At 50.9% G+C, this 20,399-nt stretch overlaps 1 protein-coding gene across 1 annotated transcript; it reads right to left on the bottom strand.

The window, feature by feature from the left end:
• Nucleotides 1–3,209: 3,209 nt before the first annotated feature.
• Nucleotides 3,210–19,094, bottom strand: KLRG2 (killer cell lectin like receptor G2). The gene is made up of 5 exons (XM_069462617.1): nucleotides 18,308–19,094; nucleotides 12,223–12,324; nucleotides 11,709–11,860; nucleotides 3,790–3,893; nucleotides 3,210–3,327 (listed from the first exon to the last, which is right to left on the bottom strand). The coding sequence occupies exons 1-5, from the start codon at nucleotides 19,092–19,094 to the stop codon at nucleotides 3,210–3,212; spliced, it is 1,263 nt and encodes a 420-aa protein (XP_069318718.1).
• Nucleotides 19,095–20,399: the final 1,305 nt, after the last annotated feature.

Raw genomic sequence — 20,399 nt, forward strand, 5'->3', positions numbered from 1 at the left:
TACGTGATTCTAAGAAGGGATTTATGGCACAAAAAGGTTAAAAATTTCCGTTATGGATGTTATGTTGGATCTTTTGCATGTGTTCTATTGTCTATGTCTCCTACCCTCTCATTTTTTTCTTCCATCTTTTCATCTCTCTGTAATGCATTCTGGGTACTTTCCTTGGATTTATCTTCTAGTTCCCTTAATTCTCAAGTGTTTTTCTTCTATTTAACTTGTCCTCTCAGCTTTTAATACCAAATTACGTTTTTCATTTCTAGAAATTCTACTTGGCTCTTTTAAAACTCTGTCTAGTCTTTTTTCATAGTGTTGTCTTCTTGTTTCAAAGATTTTCTATGTCTTTAATTGCATAGTTAGCACATCCTTAGAACATTCCCTCCACCTCATAATCCATTAGGATTTCTAACAGTGGTTATGGGAACACCCCTCCAGAGCAGTTTTGCATTGGTTTCTGCTAAAGCATCCATATGTGTCACCAAGCCTAGAACAATATTGATGGTAATTTCTCAGGTTGGGAGCTTTTGGGCCATGCAGATGGCCTCAATTCAAATCCTGTGCTGATGGAGACCCAGGCCTAGGGTTTCACATTATTAGTGGAAACTTTTTTCATCCAGGGAGAGACAGATGAGCTTCTTTGCCCACTGTTCCTCTAGCCCAGCCTTCCACTGAGGGCAAACCCTACAACTCCTGGATTTAAATAGATCCACCTCCCCACCTTGTGTTGGTCTAAGGCTACAGCTCTTGTTCCACGTAAGCTCAAAAATAGCCCATAATTCACAAGACTAACACTTCACCTCGTGGGTGAGTCAGAAAACCAGCTCATGCCCTTCCTGGTCTGGTTCTCAGTTCTCTCCTTTTTTTCAGGGATTTCTCTTTTCTGTGAGCACAGCTGTACATTAACAATTACCTTGCTGAATTCAAAGCCCCACAATGTTTAAAAAACTTTTATTGCAAAATATTTCAGACATAATTAATCAGTTTAAAAGTTAACAACTGTGTTGGATGTTGTTTTTAGCTTAAGAAATATTTCAGCCAGTGCGGCCTTGAGCCTGGTCAACATAATGAGACCCCATCTCTACAAAAACTAAAAAAAATTAGCCAGGCGTGGTGGCACATGCCTGTAGTCCCAGCTACTTGGGAGGCTGAGACAGGAGGATTGCTTGAGCACAGGAGTTTGAGGATGCAAGGAGCTATGATTGAGCCATTGCCCTCCAGCCTGGGAGGGCAAGTAGCAAGAGCTAGAGCCAGACACAGCACAGTGATGTATTTCTCTTCCCCTTGAAATTGGCTGGCCCTATAACTTGTTGTAGAGCAATGAAATGTGGCCTGTGACACTGGGTGACTTCTGAGGCTAGCCCTCAAGAGATCTAGAGTCTGTTGTCCCCTCTTTGGGATGCTCTTTCTTGGATCCCAGCTGCCATGCTATGAGGAAGCCCAAGCAGCCACGTGGAGAGGCGCATGTGTGGGAACAAAAGCCCCAGCTGGGAGTCAGCATTTCCTTTCTGGCCAAGCAAGTGAGGCCATTTTGGACCTTCCAGCCATCCCAGGGCTCCAGCCAATACCACCTAAGGCAAAAGAACTGCCTGGCCAATCCAGAGTCATGAGGGGAAAAAATAGTTCTTTTCGGAGTAGTTGTTGCTAAGTCTGGGAACAATTTGTCATAGTGCAATAGATAACAGAAGCAGTGGATGATCTCACGTGCAAAATAACTTGGTACCTCCTTTCCCCCTCACTCCACCTGATGGCTTCCCACTCAGCAGCCACTGTATCCTCTGAGGGGTGGAGAACCTGTGGCCTCAAGGCCACACGTAGCCCTCCAGATCCCCAAGTGTAGCCCCTCGACCGAATCCAAGCTTCAAAGACTGTAAAATTTGGATTCAGTCAGAAGGCCACACATGTCAGACAGAACTGGCTTTTATTGCAGACCTCCCCCTTCTAGCTGGGTGACCTGGAGCAAACCGTTTTCCTTCTCTGGATGGTACTAAGAAGGCTAAATAAGTTAATATATTTCTGTATACTCATTACCTACACACACATCTCTCTAGGCACAGACACTAGGAGCACTTCCGGGGGTGGGGTGGTAACAGGCACAGCTTCCTGCCCATGCGTGAAGTATTGTGACTGGCACCTGCCCTACCTCCGCCACCCATTCACATCTGGCCAGGAAATTTCCATCTCTTTGTTGTTCCATCCCAAGAGTGTGGGAAATTTCTCTCACCTAAGACTCTCCATCCCTTTCTCCCAGACAAGCTCTTGGTTCAAAGGCACCAACAAAGTTTTCTCCGCTGCAAAGGGATTTGGAACGTGAGGTCTGGCTTTGAAGGCTTTCAGGCCGCTCTCTTGCTTTCACTGAGCCCCAGCAGGGAGACATCTCCAGGCCGCTCGTCCCTGCAGCTGAGTGGAAGAGCTGACTCGAACCTGCCCACGTTTCTCCCATTGCCTTCCTCCCGCAGGCCCCGTGCTTGGTGGCAACTTCCACCTGCCAAGCTGGGTCGTCGCTTGGCTTCTCCTGGCCAGGTAGGCCTGTCCTCTCTCTAGTCCTTGCGGGGCCCGCCAGCCCCACATGGTGGATCTCTGCCTGGAACCTTACTGTCTGGCGACACTTTGCCAACTCTCAGGGCGGGGAGGGAAAGGGGCCGGCGCGTCTTTCCCTTTGCTGTGCTCCACAGCCTGTCGGAAGCTGGGCCAGCCGCGGCGAATGGAATTTCCAGCAGTGATGTTACCCCTGCCAAGCCCCACTGCCGGCTGCAGCGCAAGACTCGTTTCAGCGAGAGCATCAGAACCCAGCTTGGAACCAGCGGGTGGTTAGCCCTGTCTTGTCCTGCGGGAGTGGAAGGGCAGAGGGTGGGTAGGGGGGAAGGTGGGAAATGGCCATTTTAATGAGGGAGAAATCAAGGCTCAGAAAAGCTAAAAAAACAAAAACAAAAACAAACAAAAAACAAAAATCACAAAGCCACTGAACCAATCAGCCTCAGAAGCTGGAGACTAAAACTCGCACTCAGACCCGAGGCCACAGAAACCTCCTTCCCCTCAGACACGATCTTCCTGTGTTGGGGGCCAGCTCCCTGGGGTCGCTCAGGTAGGCGCCCCTTGAGCAGAGCAGGGGACCTGAAGCTGGGTCCAGGAAGAAGTTGCCTGGCTCTCATCGGCCTGCGCTGGGGGGTGCTGCATGCTCCCCAACAGGCGTAGGATGGGCAGAGCCCAAGTCACTAGGTCCCCTTGGCACAGACCCAGGGTCTTGGAGAGCTGCAGTCCATGGCCACGAGCTTGCCGTCCTCCAGGCCTGCACAGCTGAGATCCGGGTTGTCCTCGTCATTCTCTGGGAGTCTGGGGAAGGGGCAAAGAGGGGAGGTGATCAGGGTGCCGGGGCCTCCTTCCCTGCGCAGGCCCTTGCAGCCTGTGTGCCTGTTCCCCTGTTCCCCTACTGGCCCCAGGCAACGCGGGAGTCACTGCCTGGAAGGGGACTGTCTGGAAAGACCCTCAAGCAGGCTCGATGAGAATGTCCCCTGGCCGATCAGCCATGTGGCACTGGGTGACCACCCTGCCCTGACCTGTAAAACTAGGGTGACAGTCCTGCTTGGGTGAATGCACCAGGAACCCAGACACAAGGTGGAATAACGGGGACTGAACGAATGCCAGCCCCTGAGCTTGGGTGTGGGGTTGGTTTCCCAAGCGGCCCCCCAGGCTGGGGTGGAGCAAGGAGGCTGAATCTGGGGACAAACGGAGGATCCAGAAGAGCAGATGGGGATGGGGCACCAGCAAAGGAGGAGAAAGCCCACGGTCACTCACAGCTGTGGTGGCAGGGGGGACCCGTCGATCCAGTGCCAGCCCTGGGGGCCTCGCTGGGCCCCTACCCAGGAGTACTTGGTGACCGGATATCTGCTCAGGAAGTCCTGGGGAGAGAAGCAGGCTGGTCACTCTTCTCTGGACACCAGCGTGGCCCACCTGGGGTGTCCGTTTTCCCCGAGGTTTCTGCAGGGTCCCAGCGGCCCACCCAGAGGAGAGGATCAGTTCAACCCAATGCTCACAGACACTAGCGACTGTGAAAGTCGTACTGGGTGCTTGCTGGCTGCTGGGTGCTGTGCTCAGGACTGGGGACCAGGAATGAGGGTGACCCCGTCTCAGCCAAGGGGATGTGAACACCAGTCCCCACAGAGAGACACACGACACACATCGAGTGGGCAGAGAGACAAGGAAGGGGGCGTGAGGGGAGTCGCCCAGGGGACAGCAGATGGCCCAACTGGGCGAGGCTCATGCTGGGCATTGACTAAGCCGCAGAGGCACCTGGGTGCAGGCTGACAATACAGTTGCCAGCAAGAGCATAACGACCTTGCCTCGGTTTGTCGCAATAGTATCAAGGCCATTAACAAAAGGCGAGTGTGGAGCCCACAGAGTCATGTGGGGACAGAGTTATAGTCCGTTCTGTGAAAAGATGAATCAAAACTGTGGCGTGACCGTAATAACAAACGTATTCATATTGCAGGAGGTCACACGAGGAGCAGCAAAGACCAAAGCAAGTGTGTTAGAGCTATCGAGATGACTTTTTCTTTTAAATATTTGTCCTCAATGTCACTTTATTTTTAACGAAAGCAAAAATGACTTGATGTTTTTAAAAATGTATTAAAGATTTTCTTAGTTGGAAAAAAATTGTTTAAATATCGTAAGTCCCACTGTGGGGACTTGGAGCTGGCTCGGTCTTGCTGGAACGCAGCTTGGTGCTACGTAGGAAACAGGAGCAGCACCACTCCTACTGCGCGCGGGTGACTTCACTCTGGGGAATAGATCCAAGAACATAAAGGGGAGAAAATGAACTTATCCCAAGATAACACAGTGCTATTTATAAAGAAAAAATTGAAACTACCCAAATGCTCAGTAATCAAGAAATAACGAGGCAAATTACAGGATGTCAACATGATGGAAAATTACAGTGCTATTAAAAATGACAAGTACATAGAAAATGTAGTTATGCGGGAAAATGTAAATATAAAATCATGCCAAATTAAAAAAAAAAAAAAAGGCAGGCCGTGCCAACAAGTACACATTGCGCACAGCGTCAAGCAGCACATATTCACACCGACTCGGATGAGATGAGTGGTGTCGACGAATTTAGCATATGCTCAGTTCTTCCTGCCTGTAAATTGTTTGAATTAACAAAGGTAAACCTCTATAAATAAACCCTGGGAATTAGAAAGCAAGCACTGGAGTGACGGTTGTCCCCTGGATGCTACTTTACACCCATCCTTCAGGTCTCGGCTTAAAGGTCACTTGCTGTAGGGACGCCAGGCTGACCCTCTCCAAGGTGAGCTGGGGGCGCCTCCCTGCCCTGGGCTCCCTTCACCTGCCTAGAACGGAGCTGCTGTGCCGCCTTTTAACGGCCTGTCGGGCTCCTGTGGTGGACCTTGAACTTGGTGCGGGCGGGGAGCTTGTCTCGCTCACTGTGGGACCGTGAGCACCCAGCACCCAGCACGGGAAACCACCTCCCTCCTTCCCCCCTGGGCCTCTTGGCGGCAGGAGCTGAAGGCCTGTCCCTGCCGCCCCACCCTGCATGCATTCCCTTCTCCTCCTAGCAGTCAGACTCCCGTTCCCATTGTTAGCATTGTTAGCAAGAATGACGGTGTGGAACAGGCATTGTCTAGAGTTGTAAGTTCCAGGAACTTCTGAGTAATATGTGGCCTAGAGGCCTGTTCTCTCACGGTGGCAGAAGAGATCCCGGGGCCTCCACCGCCTTAAGCTGTGGCTTCTCGCAAGTGGCGCCAGCGTGGGGAGGGGGAATGTGATCCTGAGCAGAATGAACTGGAACTTTACATCTTAGAATGAAGGAAAATTATTTTCCATACCTTCATATGTTTCTTTAAAAAAAAAAAATTGCGGTAAAAGATTTGTAACATAAAATCGACCATTTTAGCCATCACACATGTACAGTTCGAGGGCATTCGGTATGTCTTTGTTGTTGCGAAACCATTGCCGCCATCCGTCTCCAGAACTTTCTCATCTGTCCAAATGGAAACTCTGTCCCACGAAACAACTCCCCATTCCCCCAGCGGGCACCATTCTGCTTTCTGTCTCCATACTTTTCTGTTTCAACACTAAAATGTTTCAAATTACTTAATTTTTTAAATCCTAGGATGTGTGTGTATTTATTCCTATTTTAACCTTTTGTTAATCAGGATGTGGCCATGTTCACCATGTACTGTGGCGTGAGCTCCTTCCCTCCTCCACCCTGCAAAGCACAGTTGCTATGAAACCAATGCTGAGCACCTGGACGTTCTCTTCTTTCCGAATCCTGAGCAAAATGGGCTCTTGGGGAAGATGAGCCACGTTCATCCTGCAGCTGTGGGCACCTCGGCCCCCAGCGTGTCCCTGGGGCTTGCATGTGTCCTCGGCCGTCCCTCCCCATCCTGCCCTTGTCCTGAACGCGAGAAGGCTCCAGAGCCCCACACTCATCACACTGCAGAGTTTAGCTGCCTGGATCTCGAATCTTAGCTTCGGTCTTTTTATAGGGAAGGAGCTGACCCAGACTGCGATATGTTTTCCACAAATTTACTTGTGCTGCAAGTGATTGATCTTGTATGTGCTTTGTTTTAAAAAAATTCTTTATCTCAGGCTGTTTGCAATTTGGATAGTTAGACCCATCTGCCCCCTTGAGAACTGACCAGCAACAGGGAGGTGATTTGTTCAGCAAGGTCCAGGGTCATTCTGGGTTGAAACCAGAATGGGAGGCTGCAGGGCAGGGGCCTCTGTTTTACTGGCCTCCTGGTGGCACTTGCTGCACTCAATTGGTCTGGCTCAGGAGATGGAAAATTATGCTGGGCTGCAAAATCCCTGCCCAGCTCGGCCCCTGACCCCAACTCCAGGTGCTTTCTAAGACCCACCTTTGGACCCACCTACATTCCCACTGGCCTTCATGTTGCAGCTGCAACCGGCCCCGGGTCACTTTGTGTAGGAGCCCATGACACTTCCTTTGAACAGCCCATTCTCATCTCAATTATAACAACTCGGGGCCTGGCCCAGACCCTGGGCAGAGCCTGATCTGTGTAGAATACTTCTTGCCCTCGTGGGCTACCATTCCCCTGCAATCACAGCACGTTACTTGTATGACATTTAGAAAATAAATGTTATTCGTGGTTAGGAAATAATCCATGTTTGCTATAAAACATCACTGCCAGCAGATTTTTACATGGTAAAAACGGGAAGATGCTAGAGACCCCTTTCCTGAGTCTGCCACGGGAGCAGGGAGAGGACATGGCCCCGATGCTGGTTGTGGCCTGAAAATCATTGTCGTCGTCCATTTTCTGTTGCTATGACAGAATACCACAAGCTGGGTAATTTATAAAGAAAAGAAATTTCTTTCTTACAGTTCTGGAGGCTGGGAAGTTCAAGGTCAGGGGCTACATCTGGTGAGGGCCTTCTTACCGCAGTCATGACACGGCAGAGGGCATCACGTGGCAGGAGCACAAGACCATATGTCAGTTCGAGTCTCTCTTCCTCTGCTGATAAAGCCACCAGCCCCAACACGGGGCCCCACCCTGATGACCTTATCTAATCCTAATTACCTCCCAAAGGCCCCACCTGCAAATGCCATCAACATGTGAATTCGGGGATTAGGTTTCCAACACATGAAATTTGGGGGGCTCATTCCAACCATAGTAGCAGGGTGGGGGGTTCTGAGCCGGGCCACCCGGTGCAAGTCCCTCCTCTGTGATCTGGGAAAAGTTACTCAGCTTCTCTCTGCCTCGAGAATCCTCATCAACGAAACAGGAAAAAGAATCGTCATCTCCACGGCACAGGGCTGTGAGGGTTCGATGACAAAAGTATTATTTTTTGAGCTTATAAAACAATTTGATACAAATCAAAATGCCGTGTTTCTCAGTCTTGACTATTGGGATTCCGTAAGTGTCATGGGATGAATTGTGTCCTAAAGTTCCCACATGGGAGCCCTAACCCCCAGGACGTCAGAATGTGACTATACCTGGAGTCGCGCCTTTGAAGTAGGGATTAAGCAAACACTCAACACAGGGCCGTCCAGGTGGGCCTAATCCCAGGTGACTGATGTCCTTGTGAGATGAGCAAATTTGGACACACAGAGGGACACAAGGGACAGGAGAACACAGAACCTCCACGTAAGAACATAGTGAGAAGGCGGCCATCTGTAAGCCACAGACAGAGGCCTCTGGAAGGACCAAAAGTGCCAACGCCTGGATCTTAGACTTCCAGCCTGAGAACAGAAGTACATTTCTGTTATTTAAGCCGCCCATCTGCAGTATTTCGCAAGGGCAGCCCTAGTAAAGCAATGCAATAGGTTTGGAAAAAAGGTTTCATTGCTGTAATAATCGGAAGGTCGAAGGATGAGGAAGATCCGAGACCTCCCGCCGGACTGTGCCCTGGCCATGCCTCACTCTTCACGCCCGGTCCCCAGCACCAGGGCCGGGATGACGCAGCGCTCATGAAGTGGAGATTTCTTACAGCACAGCTATGCCTAAGGGCGTACGTCCCTATGTAATAGCCTGGCAGCCAAAGGAGCTCCTATAAATTAACAAGAAAAAGACTGAGCAATCCTGAGAGAAATCGATCCTCCTGCTTCAGCTTTCCAAATAGCTAGAACTACAGGTGTGCCACCGTGCCCGGCTAATTTTAAAAGTTTTCTGTTGAGGTGGGGTCTTGCTCAGTTGCCCAGGCTGGTCTTGAACTCCTGGCCTCAAGCAAATCTCCTGCCTTGGCCTCCCAAAGTACTGGGAGCCACCACACCTGGCCCCAATCTGTTTTTTTTTTTTTTTTTTTTTTTTACCACTATATTCTAGGATCTAGGACAGGGCTTTTCATATAATAGGTTCTCAAAAATTATAACTTAAAAGATTACAAATGTAAATACACTTTGATCTACAGTTTCTACTTTGAAGTATTTATCCCAAAAAACAGTGAAGAAAATGTGCACAAAAATGTTAAGTATCAATGGTTTAACACAGTGTTATTTGTGGTGGCAAAAGTAGAAACAAACGACATACAGTATCTAGCAATGGTACGGCCAGTCATAACATCAACAATAGCAATAGCTGTTATTGTTACTCTGTGTCAACATTCTCAGTTCATGTACATTACTTATTTTATTTAATCCTCAGAACAATCCTATAAAGTGGGTTTTGTTACCCTTATTTTAAAGATGAGGAAACAGTTAATTAGAGAAATAAATATAGTAACTACTCTACTTACTGAGTGCTTGCTACTTGCTAGGCACCAGGAAAAGTGCTTTATATGAATTACCTCATTTAATTCTTATGGAAAACAATGAGACTGTCCTGTCATTAGTCCTATTTTCACAGATCTGTGAACTCGTGCCTGAGGCCACATGGCTGCCAGGAGCAAAGCTGAGACTGCAGTGCTGTGGACTGATGGCCCCACCCAGCAAGAGGCCAGGAAGGCCAAGTCTAAGCGAGCTACTTCATGAGCTAGGGAAAAGCTCACCTCCCTTTGTTAGGTGAAAAAACAGATTACAAAATGGCACATCTCACTTAAAACCAAAACAAAACAAAAACGAAAAGTCAAATATGTATCCTACAAAAAAGTCCAGAAGCAAATATTCCAAAAGTTTATGTTAGTGCTTATTTTCTAATGTTTGTTTTCCAAACTATTACTACTAAATAATGAATACATTACTCGAAGAGGAAAAATACAGCAATAATAAATACTGGGCCACACGTGGTGGCTCACGCCTGTAATCCCAGCATTTTGGGAGGCTGAGGCGGGAGGATGATTTGAGCCCAGGAGTGCTAGACCAGCCTGGGCAGCATAGCGAGATTCCATCCCTACAAAAAATAAAAAAATTAGCTGGGCGTGATGATGTGCACCTGTAGTCCCAGCCACTCAGGAGGCTGGGGCAGGAGGATCGCTTGAGTCCAGGAGTTGGAGGTTGCTGTGAGCTAGGCTGACGCCACGGCACTCTACCTGACAGAGTGAGACCATGTCTCAAGAAAAACAAAGAAAAGAAATACTGGTGTGAGTTCTGAAGAATTCACTTCCTGCCCTGTCTCTCCCAGGGGTTCTCAGGAGGGCTCCTCTCAGCTCCTCCAGGACAGGAGATGTTGGGTACTGCAGGCAGCTGGCAGGGATGGGCCCAATGGCTAGTTCTTTAGGGCTCTGTTCCTCTACTCCCACTCTGCCTGTTTGTCCCCAGTTGAGGCGGCATGAACAGAGGTGACCAGGAGTCATAGAGAGGCGAGAGAGGGTGGGATACAAGGCTGGGAAGGCAAATCCAGAGGGTTGGGCTATCAGGCCACAGATGGTTTTGTTACTGTTACCTCAGATGTGGCAGCTCCTGACCCCTGACCCCAGGGCAGAGCCTGGATCCCTAATCCTTCCGTAATGCAGGCAGGCACTTCCAGAGAATTCTACTAGAGAAAAGGATAGACAGTGCCTGACCCACTGTGTGGGGCAGGAGAACTCTGATTTCAGGACTGGGTAGGAACAGTCCAAGAAAACAAAACTTTGTGTATGCAAAAATCTTAAGTGAAATATTAACAAGTCAAATCCAGAAATATTTTGAGAAGAAAAAAAATCTATGACTAAGTTTATCACAAGAAGCCAAGAATAATAAGAATAAAAACCACCACCACAAAGAGAGATTAAAGGGGAAACTAAAGATTCTATCATCTCACTAGATGCAAAAAAGCATTCGATGAAATTAAACTCATTCATGTTTTAAAGTTGTAATAAAATATTAATAACAATAGATGGGAACTTCCTTAAATGATAAAAACAGAAGGAAAAGACAGACAAAAAGAATGGGAGGAGACAGTAGCAGGTGAGAAATGTCAACATGGTTTTGGAAGGTGCACAACTGGAATGCTTCACAGAGCCAGGGAAGCATGGTGGTTTCCGAGGAGAGGCCAGCAGGGGAGAAGGCCAAGAAACACTAGGTTACTATTCAGCAAACATTCACCCCTCATCCCCTCTCCCCTGGGGATGGAACATACTCACTGACACTCTGATGTTGGGCTAGGCCATGCTATTGCTTTCGCCACTGGAATATTAGCTGATATGACATGAGCAGCGACCTTGAATGATGCTTGGCCATTCGGCTGGCTTCGTGCCCTTCGGCCACGTTTCTGATGGACACTCACTCAGGCAGAAGGCCGAGAGACTCAAAGCAAACACAAACCCAACCTGCAGCCTCGGGCCAGGCCTGCCCAGGCTGCATCCTGAAGCTGTCCAGTCCAACCCAGCCAAGACCAGCCTATCGACAGTCGACCCACAGCCTGCCTATCAAGAAATAAATGCTTATTGTCTTAAATCACAGAGGAGGTTTGGGACGATTTGTTACGCAACATTATTTCAGCAATAGCTGACTGGTATACCCACCCCATGTACTTTCTTTTCCATATGACCTCCGAGAGAGGACACATGTGTCTCCCTCAGCAGGCCTGGACCAGCACACACTGGCTCCTGAGCTCGCTGCGAACTGTGTGACCGCCAGGCTGAATGGGAGCATCCCAGCTCTGCCTCTGCCTCTTAGAATGAAGAGCAAATTGAAGTCCTTGGAGATGTGACATCTGGTCCCCTGCACGTCACTTCATTCCTCTGGGCCGGGTGACTTCTATGATGGAGGATTGGACTAGATCTTTGGGATTCCTTCCAGCACTAGGGTTCTGAGATCCGGAAGGACATGTTCCCTCCCACCCCTGCCACCCTCCATTGACTGGCCACCCCCTTCTCACCTGGGTGTGGCTGAGCAGGGGGAGGGTCGCACTGTGGGCTGAGCAGAAAGCCCGGCTGGCCTCCCAGGCCTGCGCTTCCGGTTCCGCAGACAGGTAGTAACACTGCTCCTCGGACCACAGCCAGCCCTGGGGGCACGGCTGGCACCTGACCCCTGCAAGCAGAGTAGGGGTTAACACTATGCACATTAACAAACAAACTTCACTGTCATCACCTTGACTGAAGGCGCAAATCTGGAGGCACCGATCCTCCCAGGGAGGTTGCACAGTCTGTACATGCACAACGTCCCCCTGGATGGCAGCTGGCATCCAATTACCCGTCAGGGCGCAAGCTGTGTCTAGTGGAAGGAAGGAGCAAGTTTGTTTTAACTTTGCTCAGCAAGCCCCGTGTCTTTGTGTTGCACCTCCCAGTGGGGTTGTCACTTTCTGTTCCTCGAGGTGGAATAAGAGCTGGACATAGCCCTGGTGGTGGAGCAGCAGGAAGAAGGGATGGTGGTGGCAGAGGAGGGAACCCTACCTGCTCTAGAGGCCAGGGCCACAATGGCGACTGCGGAGACTGCCAGGAGCACAGCCATGACCACCAGGGCCCAGCGCAGGGACTTCAGGTACGTGGACAGCCCTGGGGCGGGGCAAACAGGAGAGGCAGGTTAGAGACCACCCCAACCCACCCAACTCAGAACCAGCTCATCTCACCAACACGGCACCCACCTCACCCCAGCACCCACACGCTTGGCCTGAGACACTGGCATAAACCACTGGATTAGGTTCCAACTTTATACCACTTACTGAGCACTCAATGCACATTAGACACAGGGTACAAAGACCACAGAGATAGGAGAGACCCCTGCACTCGAGCAGCAAAGGCAGCAGGAGAAACTACCACATGGAAGAGGATCGAAGGCCATACTCTAGCTCGACAGGCCTGGGTCCAAGCCCTGACTCCATGAGCCACTCCCGTGTTCTTGATGTTTTTCCATTTTAACATCAAAATCACGCCTGCCTCTTCAGTCTCTCTGGGTCTTGGAGGGCACACATACAGCATCATGAGAAAGTGCTCTGCGGACTCAGAGCAGGACACAGCCATGAGTGCCAGCTGTGGAGGCCCTGCCGCTCAGCACCACGTGGACCAGATGGCCGGGGCTGCGGGAGGGAAGTGAGCGGAGGAGGCAGGAGGCGGAGAGCGTTGCAGGTGGGAGCAGCGGGCAGGCAGAGGCTCGGAGACCAGCACACTTAAATGCCACATTTAGCCCTGCCCTGGTAACAGGGAAGCCAGAGGGCGAAACTTAGAGAATAAAAGAGGGCAGGAATGACTTCATATGATTAATCACAGCCATAGACAGTTGTAAGTAGCATTCAACCTAGAAATTCACACCCTCTGAAGTAACTGAGCATTCCTGAATTTGAACACAGAAGCATGAAATCTGCTAGAGCAAGGAGAGAATGCTCCTCTCCCAGAAACCCTGCAGCAAGGGGCCCTGGGGTGGTCGGCAATAACCACACAATCAGTGTGAGGGTTGTAAGAACACAATCATACTGGCCAAAGCCTGAAAAAAAAAAAAAAGCACTGGTGATTCTGCAGCAATATTTTCTATTTTGAAAAGACTAGCTTCATTTTTTAAAAAAACACAAGCATATTAGTATATTATGTACCCATATATAAATACATACATACATGTGGTATACGCAAAGAGAGGCGGACACATTTCCAAGGTTTTTAGTAAAGCATATTTGCAATCATTAATTCAACTTTTGAAGCATAGACACTTCTGAAATCCCAAATTTTTTCATTTGCATTGGAGAAAACACCTGCTTCAAAGATCAGAAAGGGATGTGTGTTACACTGATGTATGGAAAGTCAACATTCCATCTGGGACTTTTCTGAAGCGTTTTTTTTTTTTCAAATACGTAATCGGCTTCTTAAAGGGATTTGACCAACATTTCCATCAACTGATGAAGGGAGAAACAAAATGTGGTATAGCCACATGTGGGAATATTACTTAGCCATAAAAAAAGAATGAAATGCTGGTACATGCTACAACATGGATAACTTTCACTCACGCTAAGTGAAAGAAGTCAGACACAAAAGGATATGTATTATATGAGTTCCTTGGTATGAAACGTCTGGAAGAGGCAAATGTCTAGAGACAAAAAGTAGATTAGTGGTTGCCCTGGGCTTGGGGAGGGGTGCTGGAGGCTTGCTAAACGGCACTAGTTTCTTTCTGGGGTGATGAAATTAATCTAAAATTGATTGTGGTGATGGTTGCACAACTTTGTGAATACACAAAAAACCCCACTGAATTGTACACTTTAAATGGGTGACCATATAGTGTATGAATTATATCTCAATAAAGCTATTACCCAAAAAAGGAGAGGTTTGAAATTGCTTGGAATAAAAGATACATATAAATTGTAAGTCTTAAAATAATAAAACAGAACTAAAAAGCATAGAGAAGAAACATAAGATAAATCTACCAGTCACCTAGGGAAATATAATTATGGTCGCTGAACACTAAATTGAGCTCTGACCTTTTATTTTTATATTTTTTGAGTTCCCTGAACACCCACATCTCTCTAGCTCTGACCTTTTAGGAAGCAAAGCAGTAAAGAAATGCAATCTTGTTACAAACTTCTCCCACACCATTTAGGAAGACGCACCTAATTCCAAGGGGCTGAGTTTGGGAGTAGCCCCCTGCAGAGCTACCTGTTCTCCCAAACTACCAGCCAAAGGGAGGTCTCTGCCTCACCTCCCTTTAAAAAGCAATTCTTAATCACCCAAGTAACACAAATACGTGCTCACTGTAAAAGTCTGAAAATACAGACAAAGCTGATGTCCCCTTGGCCTTGTCTTTTCCCTTTCCTCAATCCTGGATCTCCTCTCTGAATCTAATTCTCTCGGTGCCTTCTGACCCATCCCTTACCAGTTCCTAGGGAACACCCCCCCTCACCCAAGGAGACCAGACACTCATACGGCCATGGGAACATAGTCCTTTCCCCCCAGCATCTTCCCTCGTGCCCTCTTCTCTGGCTTCTGCCGATTTCCCTTTCAATTCATGGATGGACATCTCTCAAGTCACACTCTCCACTTACTTTCTCACTGCTTGTCCCATCTTCATTTTCTACATTTGACTACTTTTCCTATCCTCAAAGTGAAACACCATCTGTTTCCTCCTAGTCAAATACAATGGCCCTGGGGTGGATCCAGGTTTTGTGGGACTTCGAGTTTGTCCAATTGGGGGCCCATCTTTAAAAAACTATGCAAACTTCCAAATACAAAGGGGTTCACAGGGGCACATGCCAGAGAGAGGCCTGCTGCTGTGCCATCAATTTTAGGCAAATCCACTCTTGCCCACGGCCTCTGCTCCTCCCTGCTGGGCCTGACCACACCAGACATGCATCTCTCCCCATGCCTGTTTCCTCCAGGCACTAAACACTGAGAGCATTCTTCCTTTGCTGAATGCTTTCCCCCTGTCTGGAGGACTCCTGGGGGGCAGGGGGCCGGTTGGACACTTCACACCCCCCTCCACACCTGGTGTGCCACACACAGTCGGTGCTAACAGGCACCCTTTCCCCTGAGACGGCCAGGGAATACAAATTTCTGGCATGTATTTATACTCTGAGAAGACACTGATGTGCCAGGTGTCAGAGATTCAGTGACAGTCTGTGCCTGTCACCTTCTTTGCCCTCAAGGGGATTCTTACAAGGAGGCAACGATAACGTGTAAAGGATGCGGCTGGCGGAAGCACAGGGCCAGTGAGGGCATGGCACAGGGACACCTAATCCAGCCTCGGGAATCAGGGAAGGTGACTCCAAACCAAGGCCTGAGGGAGAAATATTCTCCATCCCAGGACCTCACTCTTGCCCCAGTCTTAGGCTTTGCAAAGCGATTTCTCTTCTGCCAGCTGCCTGGAGGTGGGCAGTCACTCGGAACACCCTCAAGGCTTGGATCTCTCAGCTTATGGCTGGACAATTCCCAAATAACTGATGGAAGCGACAAAGCAGCGACATCCCTGACCCTCTACATAGGACTTGTTCCCTCTCAAGTTCATGAGGGAACCAGGAAACAGCATTACTACGAGGGCTTGGGCACATCATGGAGTCTTTGCTTTAGTTTGCCCCTCTTGTTGAGATACCACCTTGATCGCCCAGTCAGAAGCCACCCGGCAGAGCTCCTCATCCAAGCAGCGTCCCTCAGGCCAAGCCTCGCCCCCCCTGTGCTGGCAAACCCAAGGTTTTGTTTGTTTTTCAGAGATGGGGTCTGGCTATGTTGTCCAGTCTGGAGTGCAGTGGCTACTCACAGGGTGATCCCGCTACTGATCAGCACGGGAGTTTTGACCTGCTCTGTTTCTGACCTGGGCTGGTTCACCCCTCCTAAGGCAACCTGGTGGTTCCTGGCTCCCAGAAGGTCACCATATTGATGCGGAACTTAGTGCAGACACCCAATCAGTATAGAACACTACAGCCCAGACCTCCTGGGCTCAAGTGATCCTCCCGCCGCAGCTTCCTGTGTAGCTGGGACTACGGGTACGCCCACCATGCCCAGCACCCAAGATTCTTTATCCCCACATTTCCCAGAAAGCAAACCCAGAGCACCAACCATCAGCACCCACCTGAGATCTCACCCTCCCGCCTGCGCTCCCCGTTGGCCCTGGTTACCCGATCATCTCTAGAGCTGTTTTGATGTGGCAACTCTCCCTAATCATCTGGTTCCAGAGTCTGACAGACACTCAACACAGCTGACCACACTCTTGCAGAAGTGCTCTCCTTTTCCTGCTTCTGCACCTCGTGATTCTCCTCCTACCACCTATGTTTTTCTTTCCCAAGCTCTGTGTTTGGTTCCTCTTCCTCTTCTTTTAAGTGACATCTCCACCTGGAACTCCCGAAGGCACCATCTCATTTATTTCTCCCACACCTCTTCTCACATTCTCCACTGTGGAAGGATATCACAACCTATCCTGCAGCGACTCATGTCAGAAACGCAGGAGTCATCCCCCTCTTCGTCAGCTTACCTTCGTCTGTTCGCGGGCCAGCCGAGCATCCTCCCTCTTGGACCTGCTACCTCTGCCACAGATCAAGCCCTCAGCCCCCCTGATGGACTACTGCTATCACCTCCTGCTGGTATCGCTTCCTTCAGTCTCCTGCCTGCCCTGGCCTTCCTCCACAACGCTGTCAGAGCTCTCTTTCTAGAACAAAAATCCAACCATGGTATCAGCCTACCCTTGTTAGTCACAGCATCTTTTAAGATAAAAAGCTACAGACTCATTGTGAAGGACAGAATGACATCTTCCCCAAACTGTCAGTGTCCTGGAGCCTGTGACAGTTAGGTTGTATGGCAAAGTGGAATTAAGGTTGCTAATCCGCTGACCTAGAGATGGGGCAAGGATCCTAGATTACCCGGGTGGGCCCAATGTAGTCACAGGGGTCCTTATAAATGAAAGGGGAAAGCAGAACATGAGAGGCAGAGAAGTGGTGGTAGGAGGAGGACTCAGCCCAACATTGCTGGATTTGAACACACAGTGGCCCCAAGAAGCTGGCAAAGGCAAGGAAAGGGAATCTCCCCGAGACACCCCCAAGAAAGGAGCTCAGCCCTGCTGACCACTCGACTTTACATCAGTGAGCTGCCATCAGACTTCTGACCTACAGAACTGTGGGATAATAAATTTGTGTCATTTAAAGCCACTAAATTTGTGGTAATTTGAAATAGAAAATATTCCATCATGCAGAAAATGTGCTCACACCAAGCTCTGCAAAAGTTCTTAGTGATCCACGCCCCTGAACCCTACCCATGGCTAAGAACCCCTGAGTAGAGGCCCTTCGGTTTGGTGCCTGTCGAGCTGGCTTGTCTTACGTCTCAATCAGCCAGGCCTCTACCAGCTTGCCTGCTGGGCAGGGCTCCAGCCCTCCTGGCCTCTGCTCCTGCCAGTCTCCCGACCTAGGAGCCTCTACCACTCCCAACTCCTACTCACCTTTGAAGATGCAGCTCCAGCAAGCTTTCTCATGCCCAAGTTCACCCGCCACACCCTCCAGGTTCCTTGACCAGGATTGTTCATGTCTTTCTCAGGCTCTTTCTTCTGTGCCAAGCTCTGTCCCGCCCCCCTCCCCACTCCCAAACTCACATACACACACACACAGGCAAACAGGAGCTAGCCAGTCTGGCCTGTGGTCCCACTCAATATTTGCTGAATGCCTGAGTGAGTGGGGCCAAAGACTCCTCAATATGGTGGAGAGAAAGAACTAGCCTGAACCTTGGAGAAGTCGACCCAGTCTGGGCCAGCCTGGAACCTGTGCTCCTGCCCGGGCTCCGCCACCTGATCCTGATTACCCCTCATCTGGACTTCCTCCTGTCTCTACGTCTCACAGGTGCTTCGCACACTAAGAGGGATTGTGGTTTTATTCTTTTACCTAATTTGAACCACAATTACGTAGACCAGATATTACGGATTGTAAGCCTGAGAGGCCAGGCGGGATCGGGGCATCGGGATGGTCGTCTGGGTCCCCTAGCCCCTCCACTGCTCGGTGGCCCGGTGCTGGACGGGTGTGGATGTGTTCAAGTCGCTTTGACCCCTACCTGGCAGCGCGTGCTGCTGGCACCGGTGAGCACTTACCTATGAGTCCTATAGCCCGGGGCAGTTTCTTGTTGCCAGGGTGCAGCAGTACTGCGTCCTCCCTCTCCAGCCCCAGCTCCTTGCAGCGACAGCGGCACGTGGGGGATCCCGCGCTTCCCTCGGCGGGGCTGGCCGGGTCCTCCGCGTCGCGGCCGCTGTCTGTCCCGGCTGCGGCCAGCAGCGAGCTGCGGCCCCACGTGCCGCCCAGGGACGGTGCCCGCTGCAGGAGAGGGTGCGCCGGGGAGGCGTGGCGGGAGAAGGCGGGGGACTCGGGCACCGGCACGGTGAGAAAGCGCGTGGAGGGCGCGGGCGAGGGTGCGCGGCTGCCGCCGGCCGCGCCCACGGGCTTCACGCGCACGTCCACCTGCAGTTCCATGGGCGCCCAGGCGCCGGGTGCCGGCTCGCCGGGAGCGGCCCAGGGCAGCAGCTCGGCCCCGGGCGCCTCGCCGTCCCGGAGCTGCTCGGCCGAGGAGGGGCCCGGCGACGGCTGCTCCGGGCCGGCGGACCCCAGGCGGCGGAAGGCGCCGTAGCCCAGGCTGAGAGGCGGCACCCGCAGGAGCCCAGGGCGAGGCGGGGACTGCTTCTTCTCGCCGGGGAGGTCCAGCCCCGCGACCGCCGCATCCTTCGCGGTCCGGGCCAGACTCGGGCTGCTATCGGGACTCTCGGGCTGTTGCGCCTCCGCGGGGACCCGCGGTTGCTCCAGTTCCGGGACTCGACTCTCCTCAAGCTCCGTTGGCAACTCGGCCCCAACTAGGCCTCCCGCCGGTGCCTCCCGGGCCAGCTCCATCCCGCGCGCGAAGTACCAGAGACTGCTAGAACTGAACGCACCTGGGACCAGGTAGCGCTCAGCTCCGCCCTCCTGGGTCCGGATTGGTCCAGCGCGTCGCTGACTCGTCGAGCCACGCCCCCAGACCACGCCGTGACTGGCTGTGGACCCTCTGTTAGACACGCCCCTTAGGGCACAAGCCCCGCCCACACAAACAGTGAACTGGGTGGGGCTGCGGGTTCCGCGGTCACAGGGTGGGCGGGGGCTCTCGGGAGAAAAGCGAACTGAGAGCCGAGGGGTGTGCGAGGGAACCGGAGCCCGGCCTGACCCCTCCCTCTTTGTCCCTGGCCCCACCATGTCCCCTTCCAGCTCTCTGTCACTGCGTTGGGTTTTGAGAGTTACAGTTTGGGCAGGGAGTGATTGGCCAAGCCTGTCTGGATCAGAAAAATCAGGGAGTCCGCAGGAAATTGAGGCGGCCTCTGTAAAAGTAGCGCCACCAGTTGTCCCGGCAGGGTGGTGGGGGAAAAGACGCCATGCCTGAGAGGACTCCCCCCCGTCAGAAGTCCCAGGGACGGGAACTACGGAGGCCTGACTCCTGAAGATTGAGGGAAGAATAAGTAAGAAAATGTGTATTTTCACAGGGAGAAGAGCCTCGCCCCCCCCGCCAGCCTGGTGAGAGTACGGGGTTCCCAACCGGGCCAGTGATCTGAGTACCATTTTAAAACTACACATTCCTGGCGAGGTTCCGTCCAGACCTACTAAATCGCATAGGGACATAAGGGCTCTGGTATTTTTAAGTGTCCCAGGGTAGGGTTGGCACATGAAATACAGGCCATTCAGTTCAATTTGAATTTCAGATAAACAAGGGATAGGTTTTTAGTGCAGTAGTCCTTCCTTATCTACAGGTGATAACGTTCCAAGACCCCCAGTGAATGCCTGAAACTGCAGATAGCAGATAGGACATACTGACTGTGCTTTCTCACTTGCTGTACGTATCTTCTCCCGGGATAACGATTATCAACTAGCGTATAAAATCGAGGACCTCTTGCCTTCGAGGTGGTTAGGGTCAGAGATAATGTGAAAGACAGAATGTGTGTCATTCCCAGGCACTCCCTCAACCCCATGGGAGACACTCCAAGGCCTGGTTCCCCTGGCCAGGTGCCCAGGGGCAGCCTAAATTCTGCCTTAAATTTGAACTGTGGGACACAGTCCCTGCAGGGAGTCAGTGGTGGGCACTGGTGCTGAGAGGTCGGTAGTGGTAATGCTGGCCACCACACTGGGCCACGTGCAAGAACAGTGGGCGGCAGAAGTTAGAGTGGACTCAAT

Source organism: Eulemur rufifrons, chromosome 29, assembly GCF_041146395.1.
Source record: "Eulemur rufifrons isolate Redbay chromosome 29, OSU_ERuf_1, whole genome shotgun sequence".
NCBI lineage: Eukaryota > Metazoa > Chordata > Mammalia > Primates > Lemuridae > Eulemur > Eulemur rufifrons.